The sequence below is a fragment of the Pelecanus crispus genome, chromosome 11, assembly GCF_030463565.1.
Source record: "Pelecanus crispus isolate bPelCri1 chromosome 11, bPelCri1.pri, whole genome shotgun sequence".
Lineage (NCBI taxonomy): Eukaryota > Metazoa > Chordata > Aves > Pelecaniformes > Pelecanidae > Pelecanus > Pelecanus crispus.
The window spans coordinates 32892013-32906984 of NC_134653.1; the positions used below are offsets into that span (position 1 = coordinate 32892013).

The 14972-nt window shown below is 36.5% G+C and overlaps 1 protein-coding gene across 4 annotated transcripts in view; it reads right to left on the reverse strand.

Annotated features, from left to right (window-relative positions):
• Positions 1–14972, reverse strand: part of MPHOSPH9 (M-phase phosphoprotein 9) — a 31770-nt gene that overhangs the window by 10927 nt on the left and 5871 nt on the right. For 3 of the 4 annotated variants that reach the window (XM_075718492.1, XM_075718491.1, XM_075718493.1), the window contains exons 8-17: positions 12116–12636; positions 10112–10235; positions 7729–7819; positions 6377–6483; positions 5830–5955; positions 4560–4996; positions 3458–3616; positions 2251–2338; positions 1239–1454; positions 309–356 (exon numbers count right to left, since the gene is read on the reverse strand). In XM_075718492.1, the coding sequence (XP_075574607.1) occupies positions 309–356; positions 1239–1454; positions 2251–2338; positions 3458–3616; positions 4560–4996; positions 5830–5955; positions 6377–6483; positions 7729–7819; positions 10112–10235; positions 12116–12636 (1917 nt within the window). Of the gene's footprint in view, positions 1–308; positions 357–1238; positions 1455–2250; positions 2339–3457; positions 3617–4559; positions 4997–5829; positions 5956–6376; positions 6484–7728; positions 7820–10111; positions 10236–12115; positions 12637–14188; positions 14213–14972 lie in introns of those variants that run through there. The other variant, XM_009489682.2, reaches the window with a different exon arrangement.

Below are 14972 nucleotides of genomic sequence, written 5' to 3' on the forward strand. Positions count from 1 at the left end.
AAGTAACTGTACATCAGTCTTGAAAACAATGTGTTAAATATGCTTTCCTATTTGAAAGGGAGGGCCATTAATTTTTTTTTTTTTTTTTTCTCTCTCTCTCTCTGTCTGTGACTGGAAAAGATACATTCCAAACTCCCTCCTTTTCCCTTTCCCGGGCTCTGAAGATGTAGTAAGAAGCTATCAGTTAAAATAAATATGGATCCTTCCATTTGATCTTTTTCCAAATACCCATGTTAACTCAGTTAATTCTATGGCACATTATCACATTTTTTGCTTGTTTGTTTTTTAATTAACTAGCGTGTACTTACCTTAACTCTTTCGTGTTCTTTTCCAAGGGACTCATATTCTCCTAAAAGCTAAAACAAAACAAAAAAAAGAACACACAAACCCACATTGAGACTATATACAATTAACAGTTTTGTTGACTGCTGTAAAATCATCTAGATTGCTTGTCTAACATGTACAGAAGCACTACAGGGGATACAGAGTGTACTTCAATAGTATTTAATAGTTAAGTTCTAGCATCTTCCAATTGGAACAAAAAGTTAGATGGGACAAGAGGAGACAGAGCTACTTACACAACATATTTCTAATTTTCAAATGATTTACCTCTAAAGAAGCTGAAGGAGCGAATGAACCAATAAAATTCCTGCAGACTTTAAAGCTGACTTTGTATTTTGAAATTTTAATTGTAAAAAAAGGAATTAAAGCATGAAGTAGCTTTTCCAGCTAATACCCATTTTGCCAATCTATTTAAACATTCTATAAAGCTATTACTGAAGAATCAAAGGACTAATTCCTTTGATTCAGTCTAAAATCTACACAAAATTAACAGTTTTAGCAAGTTGTGATGACTTATGGAAGAAATTCAGTCCATTCCCATACTAAGCCTGAGAAAGGAAAAAATAACTTGTTCCAAAATAATTTCCTGTAATACCTCTAAAGATAAAACAAACTAATAGCACACAGAGTAATAAAATACCTGAGACAGACTATGACAAGTATTATTACATCAAGTACACACTTGCTGTCTTCAATAATTGTTTTTAAGTATCTATTAGGTCCACGGTATCATCTAACACCTAGCCTACTAAGTAGTCAGCTGAATAATTTCTGTTCTCTTGGATGTGCATTAAGGCTTTACAACAGTAAACTTTGAGTAGTTTTCCAAAACACCCAGGACTTGCTGTGTTCATAACATGCTGTGCAACTGTAAACACCATTGCCCATTTTCTTACATTTTGAAACATTTTATTTTCTTCCTTTAGCCTTGTATTTTTATTATCAGATATCTTGTAAGCCTTTTCAAATGCCTCCTCTAGATCTTTAAGCCTTGATTTTAGTCGACTGATAGTGTTATCCTTCTCTTTATTATTTGTGCGCATTTCTTCGATACGTTCTTGCAAAACTTTGGAAGTATTACTGACTGCATAAAAGTGTTCTCTCCAATCTGTCTGTAAGAGAAAAAACGTTCATTATAATGCTTACCTAGCAGATTTTTATTTCAGTACAAAGCATAATCTAAAATCATCGAAATAGAAAACAAGGGCACATCTGTACATTAACTAAACAAGATTTCTGCTCATTTCTGTGACGAATGAAAATTAAGACTAAAAACCCAAAAGATGTATTTATTTTATAGGACTTAAAACATCTAGAGGTTATGCCTCTAATCCCAGCCGACTGTCTTGCTTCCCAGCATAGAAAGATGGCTAAAAAAGGTGGAATGAATTCTTCTCCCCAGGTGTGTAACTTTCATGACAAAGCGTCCTGTTCTTTGACCGATACAGCTATGCAGTCATAAGCTAACTGGTCTGACCTAGCCAGAAAGACTGTATAAATATACTTAGAAAGATAATATTTTTGCACCAGTGCAGATGAGACTTGCTTTTATCACAGCTCTAATAAGAAGCCAAAAAGAAAAGTAATTAAATAATTTAAATTAAAAAAAAATTCTGAAGAGACACATCATAAACGCGTCACAGTATTTCACTCTTAAACTTTGTTTGATCCCTGATAACCTGGAAAGGTTGTTCATAAGCAAAAGTCTTGATGATTCAAGTAGGGACGCTTAAGAAACTCAGCTAGAAGTCACCGGTGTAACATATTAGCTGATGTCATATATTAAGGAGAAAGGTTGAAAATAAAAAGAGAGAAAGATAAGGAGGCACAGATCATCTTAATAATGAACATGTGCATTCTCTTACCCTTTTAGTTAAAAAGCAACTTGAACTAGGAACACATACTTACCACTTGCTTTTCTAGCATATTATTCTTATTTTCAAGGGCTTTTATGCGAGCGCTTGCTTCATTCAGAGCCGCATCTAATTCATCACACCTATTCAGATGATACAGATTACAAAAATCTCTTGACGTTTAAAAATAATGAATGTACATTTTATAGCCTTCTTTCCTTCCTCAAGCATCCCCACAAATTTTGGTGCCCAGCCTACGACCTCCTCCCATAGTCTTCAGCCACTGCAGCAAGCACCCAGCGTCTCTGCTCGGAAGGGCCGTGGTGCTTGTGGTGGGCAAGCAGCAAACCAGGGACACGTGCAGAGGCTCCAGATGGCTCAGAGCGTAAGGGCTGCAGAACCAAAAGCAGCCGAGATGCACCACAGCAGAGTTCCACTCCAGCTAACTGATGATGCTGGGTGATAATTAATGACTGAAATCATATCGCAAGCTACTTCAACTCAATAAACGACTGCTCAGAAGTCACTTCTAATAGTTAGAACACACTAGTGCTGGAAGATAAATACAAGAGTCCCAGCTACCCAGACACTTTTTCAATTATTCTGAAGGGCATAAATTTTGTAAAGTATTTTAGCTGTCTAAATTTGCAGTATGTATTTTGACTGGCAATAATTGTATTAAAAAAAAAAAAAAAGAAAATCACATCAAACTTCTATATACAGCAAACATTCAAGCTGCATCTAATGGAATATATAGGTGAGGCACACAGACTCCAGGGGTAATATCTGTTCGAAGAGTGTTGACTGGCAAATTGGCTTTATAAAGTTACCACTGAATTCAAGACTGGTCTTGTATCATCTGTAGTTTTGACATGAAAGGTAAAGGGTGATGTTCAGCAGCATGACAGGCGAGCACTATCTGACAACACAGATAGTCCCATTACAAATTGCTTCGGACTACCTCTGCCTGCCAGCCTTTGAGCAAAACTTATACTGGCTTCAGCAAAAATCAGGTCAAACAAGACCTCTGGTCCAAAGATTGCACTTGCTGCTTAACAATAATTTTAAGCTAATCTTAAACAGCTGCATTAAATAATGCAAAATTTATATTTAATAGGAAAATATATGCGTCAGAGGCATGAATTCTTCAGAATTGAAGAGTGGCATAAACTTGTCAAGATATTCTAAACAAGCATACTCAGTTTTTAAAGGGGAAAGAAACCACGTAACAGAGGATGAGGACAAGTAAGGACAAACAGTACCTGTCAGCAAGATTTTGATTGATTTTCTTCAAGTCTTCAGATGCAGCAGTTTTATGGTTTGCCTCTAGCTGCTGTTTTAAGCTATGTATCTCAGAGTCATAGTAAGCTCGTAGATCAGCTATGTGTCGAGCGTGTTTTTCCCTCAAGTTCTGCCTAATCCTATTTTCAAAATTAAGAACAAAAAAATTTCCAGCTATCCACATGACCATGCATTGCTGTATTCATTCACACATCATGAACTCAGCACATATATCTCTTACAGAACCTTGCTGCATTCAAATTAAAGCAAAGAAAGCTTCGTTATCTAAGGCAGTGGTGTCAGACACCTAAGGCTTGCACAGAAGTCTTCATATTAATACAAATATTAATAATATATACAAATACAATACAAAGCTTTACACTCTCTTCCCTCCTTTGCTACGCACTAGAAACTATACATGTAAAATTCAAATAGGAAAACCCAAACACTGAACTGTCTTGAAACCATGACCCCTACATAAGCCCTCACACATGGAGTATAGGCCATGTCTGCTTGTCCATGTGCAAACCACGAGTGCTTCAATAGCGAATGGGGGATATTTACCTTTCCTAAGTACAGTAATTCTGTGCTCCTCCCACCATTTGACTCTAAATAGGAAAACATAACCCCCACAGAACTTTGAAACTCTCTGCCTAAATTAACTCCCTCATACAGCCTATGAAGGAAGTATGTATTTTTATTTAAACATATAAAAAAAATAACCAAAGCATTAAAACATAGAAAACTCTTTTGCCTTCCTGTTAAGGCTTTGACATCCAAGTAAGACAGAGCACAAATATTGTGCCTGAGATTAAACAGTATGGTCTAAAGAAGATTGAATACTATGGTCTGAAGACAGACAATTTTAAGAAATGAACTGTTCTGTTTATACACCATCTGTATTTCAGGGGAGAAAAAAAAAAAAAAAAGAAAAAAGCAGCAATGTCCAGCTATGTTCTAAGCAAACAGAACTCACGTACTTTGTTCATTTTGCTAGTATTGTTAAGTTTCACTTCTTTTATGAAAGTACCAACTCTACGACTTTTAAGAAAGAAAAAATAAAAAAACAACAAAACAACTTACTTTGACATTATCACAGGATCTTCAACAGATGTCACTGAAAGACTACATTCTGGCAAACTGTTGTCAGCACACTGAGTAATAGAAGATGGAGTTAGAGTCAGTGTTTCTTCCTCCTCAGTGTTGACTAAATTATCATTATTAGCATCCATATATGCCATTGGAAAGGGACAGCTGGTCTTGTTTTCATTTTGGAACGGGTGATTTCTCCAGAGGTCCAAATGCACAGCTCTGCTGCTGGCAGGATATTTCGGAGAATCATCTAACTGAGATGAATTACTTGTCTGTGAAAAAGAGTCTGTGTCACAATGACTTGAAAACCCGGGCTCTGCCATAGAGTCTGGAGAAAAAGGAGTAGCCTCTTCAGGAATGTTGAAAAAACAGCGTCCTGGGTTCTGCTGACCTGGTTTCATATGCAGGGTTGGGTCCAATGTCAAGATCTAGGAAATAAGTTATAATGGTAAAAAAAAAAAAAAAAAAAAAAAAGTGATTTAACTTTTGTTCTTGTAAATGGAGTTTAATCTGAAGAAATTAGTAATCCATATAGTACATTGCAGGAATTATATTAAATATTACTACAATCATTTGGTAGTGACAAGCAAGATGAAGGGACAGACCTCTAACACCTTAGATGATGATACATATTCCCAACGTTTACAACTTGAGTTTCTAAGTTTTCATTAAGAATAAAAGACATACCTAACATCTGCAGCTGTCTAGAAAACCTTTGAAGTTTCAGTTATGTAGATAGAAGGACTATGCTGTCTGCTTGTAGGTTGAAACAATAACTTTGTACAGTTACAAAAATCACTCCATGGATTATATGAACAAGATAGTCATATAGTAGCCATCATTACTGCATTTTGTACAAGATTGAAAGCTGTATAAAGAAACAGATATGATAAAGAATATTTCCACAACCTGCACCTCTTCTGCTTCACGGGTGGAATGAATTTGTCTTGTGGGCAGCAGTAAGAAAACCCTGCTTCTGTGACTGCAGTTCCACATGCATTTCATCAGCTGCAGCCTCAGCATAAGCAGATTCATCCCTGCGCCATCCTCAAGGTTGTGCAGCAAAGGTGCTTGTTTACTCAGGGTATTCTTAGAGGTTCTTTTCAGCTGGATCCCTTCCCAATCTGGTTCCTCGCACAGCTGCACAAATTGCTGTTCCAGCACAACACTGGAGGTGGCAGCAGGGACCAATCAATGTGAAACCAGCCTGTAACCGATTGTATCTTCAAACTGAGACGTGAAGTAAAGAAATTAATGTTACCTCTGGTGGGTGACTTGACTGGGAAGAAGGCATAAAATTCTGGTCTGGCAGCTGCTTATTTTCCCTTTGTCTTTTATGATAAATATCCTTCAATGACGACAACTTCGTTTCATCAGCAGAAGACAACTTCAACAGGCAAAATTGCTACATTACTTTTTCTGAACACAATCCTCCATCTCCAATATAGATAAGCAAGTTCTGGGGTGGGTTTAGCTAATAAAGCAGTTCAGAACAGAAGGCAGCTTTATTCAATGCACCCAGTTTAAAAAAGGGTCTTTAATGAGGCACATACACCTTTAATGGACTAGTTAGTCTCTTTTCATCTCCCATACACACAATTTCTTCTAAGTGACAAAAGGTCAATAAATTCCAAGTGACATTAACGGGGGTGAATGAATAATGAAGGAACAGAATACAAGAGACTGAGCTAACAAGAGAGTTCTCACAGAAAAGTTAGCTTCTGGAGGGCTGATTCTTTCCACCATAGGAAAAAAGCAAAGACGACAAGCAGCTATAAGACAACTTCTAAAACACGTACAAAGTTTACCTGATCTGGTGATACTTTTGTGGAGAAAATATCAGTGAACTCGCTTCTGAAATTCTCTGGTAAAGAGTGATACATCTCCTTTTCATCTAATTTCCAGTACGAAAGTCCTGATAAGAAGAAACATTGAAAGAAAACAGCTATAGAACAGGAATCCCAAAATCTATTAGTAAAATGTTACTTTGTTAGCTAACAAGAATGGTGCATACAATTATTTGCATCTATTACTGTAAGAATCTCATTAAAGCATTTGTTACCAGAAGTTACAAAAATCTCAATGCAAAGCATGAGCAACGTAATCAGTATTACATCATACAGCATCAGTAACGAAAGCTATAAATCAGTGAAAACATATATTTACTCTTTGGTGTTCAAGGAACAAATCCTCATTTACCACAAACTTTTATATTTCTACTGATTCCAGTATAGCACTTAATACTTGTATTACCCAAGGAATAATCCTAGACAGCCACTTGATACTACAAACTCTATGGTTTGGTACTCAACAGCACTCTACAGCATGCAAAAAGACTACCAGGACTAAGAGGGACGGCACAAGATACAGATGCAGCAGATACAGTTACAGTCCCACTCCCACTTTAATTTCTTATATGTGTCCCTCTCTCAATGGGTTGTGAAGGAGTAATAAATAGACACAGTTTGCAGGGCTGCATCTCTGTGCACCTGTTTGTTACTGAAATGAATCCACCCTGTTATGATCAAAATATGCTAATTAGTTATTCAGCTTTCACAAAAAAAAAACCCACACCCACCAACTGCACATCATCAAAAAACCACCACCAACGACCCCTCATACCCGCCCCCAAAAATAACAAAAGCAAAACAATACAAAACACAAAAAAGCACACACCACAGCCCAAAATTAAAGAATCACCACATTACACACGACATTATTTTGTTCTTGTCTATTCACACAATTACTGAATCGTGCCCTTGGCTTACAGGAATTCTGCCTCTCTTACCATGCACTCCTGTGACTAGTAGACCAATGATGCTAACACTTGAAAGATCATTTGATACCCCACCATGATTTTCTTAGTAATTACATTATTGAAACAGTTTTACACATACAGCTCAGCTTTGAAACGTTGAGAAATTTGAAGAAAAAAATTGCTGCATGTCCTACATCTGCCAGCAGTGATACGCAGGAGCTACCATCAGTTTGAAACGCAAGAGCAAGAAAAGCAGAATTATGCTACGTCGAAGTTTAATAGCTTGTCGGTGCTCAAACCCTCCTCACCTCCCCAGAGTTACTGGAGATGCATTCTAGTAAGAGTTTTAAAAAATGAGAATTCAAAATAAAAGGAAATTTAAGTACAAGAAATTAACTATACCTGAAGCTTCAGACACTAAGGAATTTGGACTTTCATTCGGTTGATTGAGGTAAAAAGTGTAAGGTGGCAAAGCAGCATCAGTAAGGTTTGTCTAAAATTACAAAGGAAAAAACAAATTTATAAGGAAAATCACAAGGCAAGGAAAAAAAAAATGAAGCGTAGAATTTTTAAAAAATTGCATGTAAATGTTATTAGTCTTTTTAAGCAAAGAGATTAAATTTAATTATACAGCACGATCCAAACCTATACAATTTATATTCAGGGCAATCACAGCCAAAAGGGGAACTAAGCTAAGCCACATAATTAGAAGATGCTGATATTTTCTAAGTCATGTGCCTGTCCGCTTGTGGACCATTTTTGAGATTAACTGTTAAAATAAACCACACTTTGGACAGTCATCTAAACTTTCTTGCTCCTTAAGAGGTGCAAGTATATAGAAGAATGACTTACCAATAAAGTGTTACTCTTTCCTCATCCTAAGACTGGAATTTCTTATATTCAACTGTTATGACTCCACCTACCACAAATCTGGAGGTAAACACTATCATCTTAGATAGACAAGATACTACCTACCCTTCTTCTCACCACTCCAAACCTTCTAAGCAACCTCCCCAGCTAATTATAGAAACAACTTTGAAAAGGGTGGGACCAACACATGGAAAAAAAATTCACAGAATGTAAAATTTGCTACAACTCTCCTCTTCCTTAATCAAAGGAAGAAGTGTCATTGACACAACACAGTGATACAAGAGCAACTGAGTAAGGGCAGCTAGCTTTAAAATGGTCATCTCACATTGCTCTTTTCTACCATACTTAGGGCTTTTTGTTCCATTACGGCAGCTTAATAGTCATGCTACTTGGCAAACTTAGACAGCTCACACAACTGAGGACTAAAACAGGATAGTAACCATTGAGTTAACAAAAGTAAGTAAGAAAAATAAATTTAGAACTAAAGCTTTTCAAGTTTTTGCATGAAGTACCATCTCACCTCAAGGCTATTTTGTCCCTCTTAATGTTTTTATTTAGGTATTCTCCTTTGCCTAAGGAGGAAGAAAGGAAAATGAAGGGGTATCAACTGAATTCTTACAAAGGAATAGAAAGATAAAGGTATTTTCAAAAGCTGAGAGAGAAAAGCAACAACCCACAGCAGATAAATTTGACTCCTGGTTTGAAATATCCCCTTAGAGTAACATCTTGCTTCCACTGACAATAGAAGGCTAGAGACAGCAAGTACAAACAGCTACTCTTACCCTTTCTGGATCACCCTCAAAGTGACCACAGGAAAGAAAACAGACCCTGCCTTGAATCAAGTGATTCATATTTGCTAGTTCTCCTATCCTCTTGTAGGTGGAGTCATTCACAAAGTTTCAGGAATTATTTCCTTAAAAATAGCATAAGGGGAGAGGTTTGTGACAATTAATGTACTGAAAGCAATTCTAAAACTTCATAGTTACATGTATGATGATTACTCATACAATCAGGTTGCGTAACATTCTTTTGGATCAGAAATATTACATGTGATTAAACCTCCCTCCCCAAAATAATCAGGTTTGTGGACATACACAATCATTAACTCAAGAATATGGAGGGGGATGAACCAAATTCTTCTGAAAACAAGTATCTTGAGCCGATTCAGCAGTCACAGCAATAGGCATCACTACAAATTGTTCTAAAGAGCCAATTAGATTTCCTAAATGTCTACTGTGGGGGTTGGTTACTTTTAGTAACTAGTGCTGTAACTGCACTCGGAGTAGTTCAATTTAGCCAAACCATAGTCATACACAGGCATAAAAGAATGTATCATTCTTACATAAACAATACAAAAGAATTAAAAAGAAAAAATACCAACCACATGTTTGGATTTTAGCATAAGAGACTGCCAAGAACACTAAAAAAGCCCAAACCAAACTGAACCAAAAAATCCCTGCAATTGAAAAATCCCAATCTGGAAGAATACTCTCTGTCCTGAACCAAGTGGCTAATGCCTCCACACGCAGAGAGTTCTGTCTACTAAAAGAGACATTACCAGCCAAAATCAACGATCTCTCCAAAAATTATAGGGCACAATAAGTTACCATGATCTGAAGCTTCAATTGAGAATATGACTCTTATAAGAAAAGAACACGTGCCACTTGGGTAAATTAAAACAAAAATTAGGCAACGAATAAAATAAGCCAAAATAGCTATGTGAGCAAGTATAGAATGATCCAAGATGCAAACTCTGCCCACATGAACTTTAAACATATAAATGGGAACACCACTACTCAAATGCTTAAAGCTAAGAACGAAAGCACATGCTGAATCAGAACATACTATAACACTGAAAACATACCAGTGACAAGAATAAAATTAGAAACACATCATAAAATAAAGAGAGACTTACATTCTGAAGTGGTAATTTCTTTGCTTGCTCATTTTCTTGCATAGAGTTCACACATGCTTCTTCAGCATTTATTCTTTTCGGTTGGTTTTGTTTCAACTTTTGTGCCCATGATGTTAAAGATTTACTAGACAGTAAGAAACACACACATATACCATAAGTACATATGCCCTTTTCAGTGGAGACATGAAATCAATTTCTTCTTCAAGGTGAACCATAGGCACTAAAACTCCACCGCCTTTGTACATTTTTGAGAAACTATTAAGTAATGAATGATGAAATGTTTTAGGGCTCTTTTAAAAAGAGTAAAGCAAACCAACAACAGAAACAAACCACTGAAAGGAAAGGTGCTAATCAACTGCACCCATAATCACAATGGCTTTCCTACTTAAAAAAAAAAAAAAAAAAAAAAAAACAAAGAGCTCTATATTTTTAGCCAGGCAACTATTTTCTGTTCTGTTCAAGCAGATACTGATCAAACCCACAAAATTAAGCTGGAATGTAATGCAGTGGTTTTTTCTTATTATGTTATCAGTCTGGTTGTAACAATGATGTCAGCTAAGACACGCTAAGGATGCCTTCCAACTCAAGAGAATCTTCAAGGATAAGAAAGATCAAAACAAGATATAGAAGGAAACAGTCAAAAAAAGGCATAAGAACAGAAACAAATAGAGACATCCTGAAATTCTTCTTAGAGGTAGAGGTGGAACAGTTTTCCCATTTTGTTAAGAAGTGACACTCTGAAAAACTACATACTGTCCCAGTTTGGGACATACAGTGGAAAGAATGAAAAAAGGTTACAACTAAAAATTAAACAACAACCACCACCACCACAGTTTGGGTTAACTGAACTATTCCACTTTGGTTTGAACCCTTTCTTCCTTCCATCTGAGTTCATAATACAAAACAGAAAGCAATTTCAGAGAAAAAAATCTTGGGATTTTTTATAAAAAGGACAAAAAAAAAAAAAAGTCATACATGACCGATTTCAAAAGTTGTCTTAGAAAGGTTTTTCAAACTGAAAAACACTTTTGAATTGAGCTTCTCCAGCTCTAATTTTGCCTGGCTGTCCATGAATTGCAGTTACTCCCCTCATGGAACTGTGCAACATGAATCAAATACTGGAATAAATCCCAACAGAAGGGAGGAAGAGAACATACATATGAATGAGGTTATGATCTACCTTATATGCCGAAATAAGACATTTCCAAACCAAATTCTCTAAAGAAAGTTGGTTCTGTGTTTCATTATCTACTAGCAACATGCAAGTTCATTTTCACAATTCTCTGTTTTCCCAATAGAGAGAAAGTTTTTCCCTCTGCAAACTGCTATCAGGGACTCACAGGCAACACGCTGCCCACAAGACCTCTGACACTGCTCATGACCACATGAAGCCACTGCCATTACAGCCTAGCCTGACAGGGAGAGTAAAGTACATTGTTAAGTTCTGTGCAACTACAGCAGTCCTTGGTCGGTATTATTGCCAAATTAGCTAGCCAATCTTTCAAAAAAATCTTGGGTCGATCCACCCACCTGTTGACTCGAACAAAACAAAGATCAACCAAAACAACCAACAGAAAAACCCAAACCTGGTTGGCTGTTGTCTGATACAATTCATTACTGTAATGCATGCATATAAGCTAGCAAAAAAGACTGGTTGAGCACAATGGCAAAATATCAAGTCATATAAAATTGGTAACCAGCACCTAAAATTCTGGCGTGCAGATAAATGCTATAGACAAACTGTATCTTAGCTCACAATTGCAGAAGAAAGTAGATTGTCATACTTTTCCCCCAACGCATCTACAACAGAAAAACACTGCAGATGCAAATATGCATCATGTAGAAACATTAGGCTAAACAAATAACTTTATTTACTAAGCAGCATAGTATTTTTTACAATCAAGAGGTTCCATTCAATTCTTACACGTTTCCAGTTACCAACAGCTGTTTACTGAATGGGGACTGTCTACAATAAATTTTTTATTTGGAAAGTTTATCGCTTACCTGGGTTTTTTTCCACATTGAGCTTCATCAGTTTTATGGTCAAATTCATTGGGAAAAACTAAAATATCATTCCTTCCTAATGAAAAATTTTCCTCTACTTTTGGGGGAAAAAGTTCTCTTTTATTTTGAACACTGGCTACAACTGCATCACTCTGCAATACTGCTGCATCACCCTGTCCTTGTGAAATTTTGTCCACGTAGTCTGTGTGCTTGTTAATGTCGTTAGATTTGCCAGGGTTCAGCTCGGAGGCAGAAAGCGTACCGTACCCACTATTCATGGAAGCATCATTTGCAAAACTGTCCTGATGCAGATCAGATGCATTCGGTTGACTTTCTGCTTCATTAGATCTAAGCTGGTTGACAACGCACTTGTTTTCTTCAAAGATTTCAGAATGCATCCCCATTTGACTTTCTGGTGATGAAAAAGTGTTTGTAAGCTTGGCAGACAAACTTCTGCTCTTGCCGGCACCCCAATTGCTGGTCTGCAAATTCACTAACTGCCTTATCTCATCCTGAATCAGCTATAGGAAAACAAAAGGCAAAATTCCTATGAGATCATGCCACAAATCACGTTTAAATTTTGATGCATCTTCAATTCATGTTATTAATGAGAGAATTAGAATACTTATTTCAAATAACTCAAATTTTTGACCGTGTAGACATCTCATGCATAAAGTAGATATATGCATACTGTGAATAAGAGTATAATGTCCATGGTAACAATCCTTAATTCCATGCAGTGAATTACAGGTCTCAGTAGTCATTTATTAATGTAAAAAACCATGCATGCATGTATTCACTACATGCCTTCAGAACTATAGTTACCTACCAGCCAGCTAAAGAAATATAAACTATCGAGGTATGTCATTAGAAGTGGACAAAACTCTTTTGCTGAATTTAGGAGTAAAAGAATTTATACTTGGATATACATTTTTAAAGATTGCAAGGACACTTTAATGGAAGTATAAACCATTACTCTGTTACGCTAATAGGAATAATGTACCTCTGTAAGATTATTTGCATAAAACTTGACTTTTAAATATCTGATTTAGATATGTTATTAGGCAGTTCATATAATACGAAGATCTACACTGTGATTATTTTGGTATCTGATGGGGTGGAGCAAACCTATAAGGAGATCACTACGTTTAACAGGTTACTCTTTAGTCTAGAATGTCTGCAAAGAGTTATTTTGGTATATTTCAATAAGTAATTTTTTTTTTTTTTTTTTAAGTTTTTTTAAGTTTTACAGTTGTGCACTGGTATACTGAAACAGCTCTGAAGAACAACTAATGTTTTTGTCAAGGGCTATGAAAAGACTTCATGCTAGCGCCCATGGCTGCGTCCTTTGGCCAGCGATCAGCACTTCTGCAGAGTTATACTGAGATTACTGAACTCTGCATAAGCACACAACTCTTATTACACATTACAAGACCAGAGTATATAGTGGTTTTCAAGAACTTTTTCAAACTAATTCCCTCGGGGGGGTGGAGGGGGGAAGAACTTGCAACACTTAAGAACATGGAACTCTACTAATGTTTTTTCACAGAACTACAGTACATTACTCACATATGAATAGCAAGTGGAAAGCACAAATTGAACAAAAATAATTTGTTTTCTGAAAGTAAGACATAAAAAAAAGACTTCATTTCAGAGGAACCTACACGTAACACTAGTCAGAACCAAGCCTCAGGTTTTATCAACTTGCAATAGAATTAACAATTGAATTTCAGCTCAGTCTATTAAAAAAACCACACACACACACAAAAAAAAGGGATGAAGTTTTCTGCTATAACAAAGCTTTTTGTTGTGCTAATGATTTCAATCACGACTGCAGCAATCATTTGCGTTTTAATTCTGCGATTCAACTCTGTTGAGGAAGGTAGGGAAGGGAGAACAAAAGGGAAGAAACACAGTTGTGGGGAAAAAACCCAAATTGATCAGACTCTCTGCTGACATTTAATCTTTGTCATTACTGCCTTATGCGGGAAAAGTAAAAGGCTACTATTCCAATTAAATATCATTTTTACTTCTCTTTGCATAATCAGAAATAATTCCAAGAGAAGAAAAGACCTGGGGAAAATAAGATGACATTTCTACAGCCTGGGGATTGTAGGTAACTTTTTTTTTTTTAAATCCTCTTCAATAAAGTCTGATCTTAGGATGATCCACAAGTGGTGACAGTTTGTCATTGGCACACTTGTCTTCTGGCGTATAAATCACATAAGCCAAGGACTGACCCCACTGACTCCAAAATGAACTTAAGGTCTTTTGATCCATATTTTCACATGGATGAAGATGTATTTTTATAAGCACGGTTGGTCCTGAAACACAGCATAGAGCAAGTCTTGTCTCAGAGTCGTGTCAATGCTGGTGCAGCATCTTGCTTTTCTATCCCAATTAGTAGATTACTATTTTTATTGTTTTATTAGAATGTGTTGAGTTGCCTGCATTTCAGTATTTTCACAAGGTCACTAGCATACCAGTTTAAGTTTGGAATATTTTATCTAATGAACTCATACAACTGCAAGTAAGTTATAGCTGTTGATTTTATATTTAGCGTGGCAATTCATGCAGTTAGTAAGTCCCTGCTGATACCACAAACTCAACTCTTCCAGAGGTAGCCTTTCCTATTAAGAAAGACAAAAACCAGCAAAGCCAACACAATGGATTAGTCAAGACTACGATTAGCAACCAGTGAATCAAACCACTACAGTAAGCGGAAGGAAATACGAGGGTAAGGGAACACTGGTGGGACAAAAATAACGAGATGGGAGGTGGGGGAGAAACAGGAGATAGGATAAAAGGACAGTACCTCTTGTTAATTCAGTTCAGGAACTGTTGATTACTACTAGTG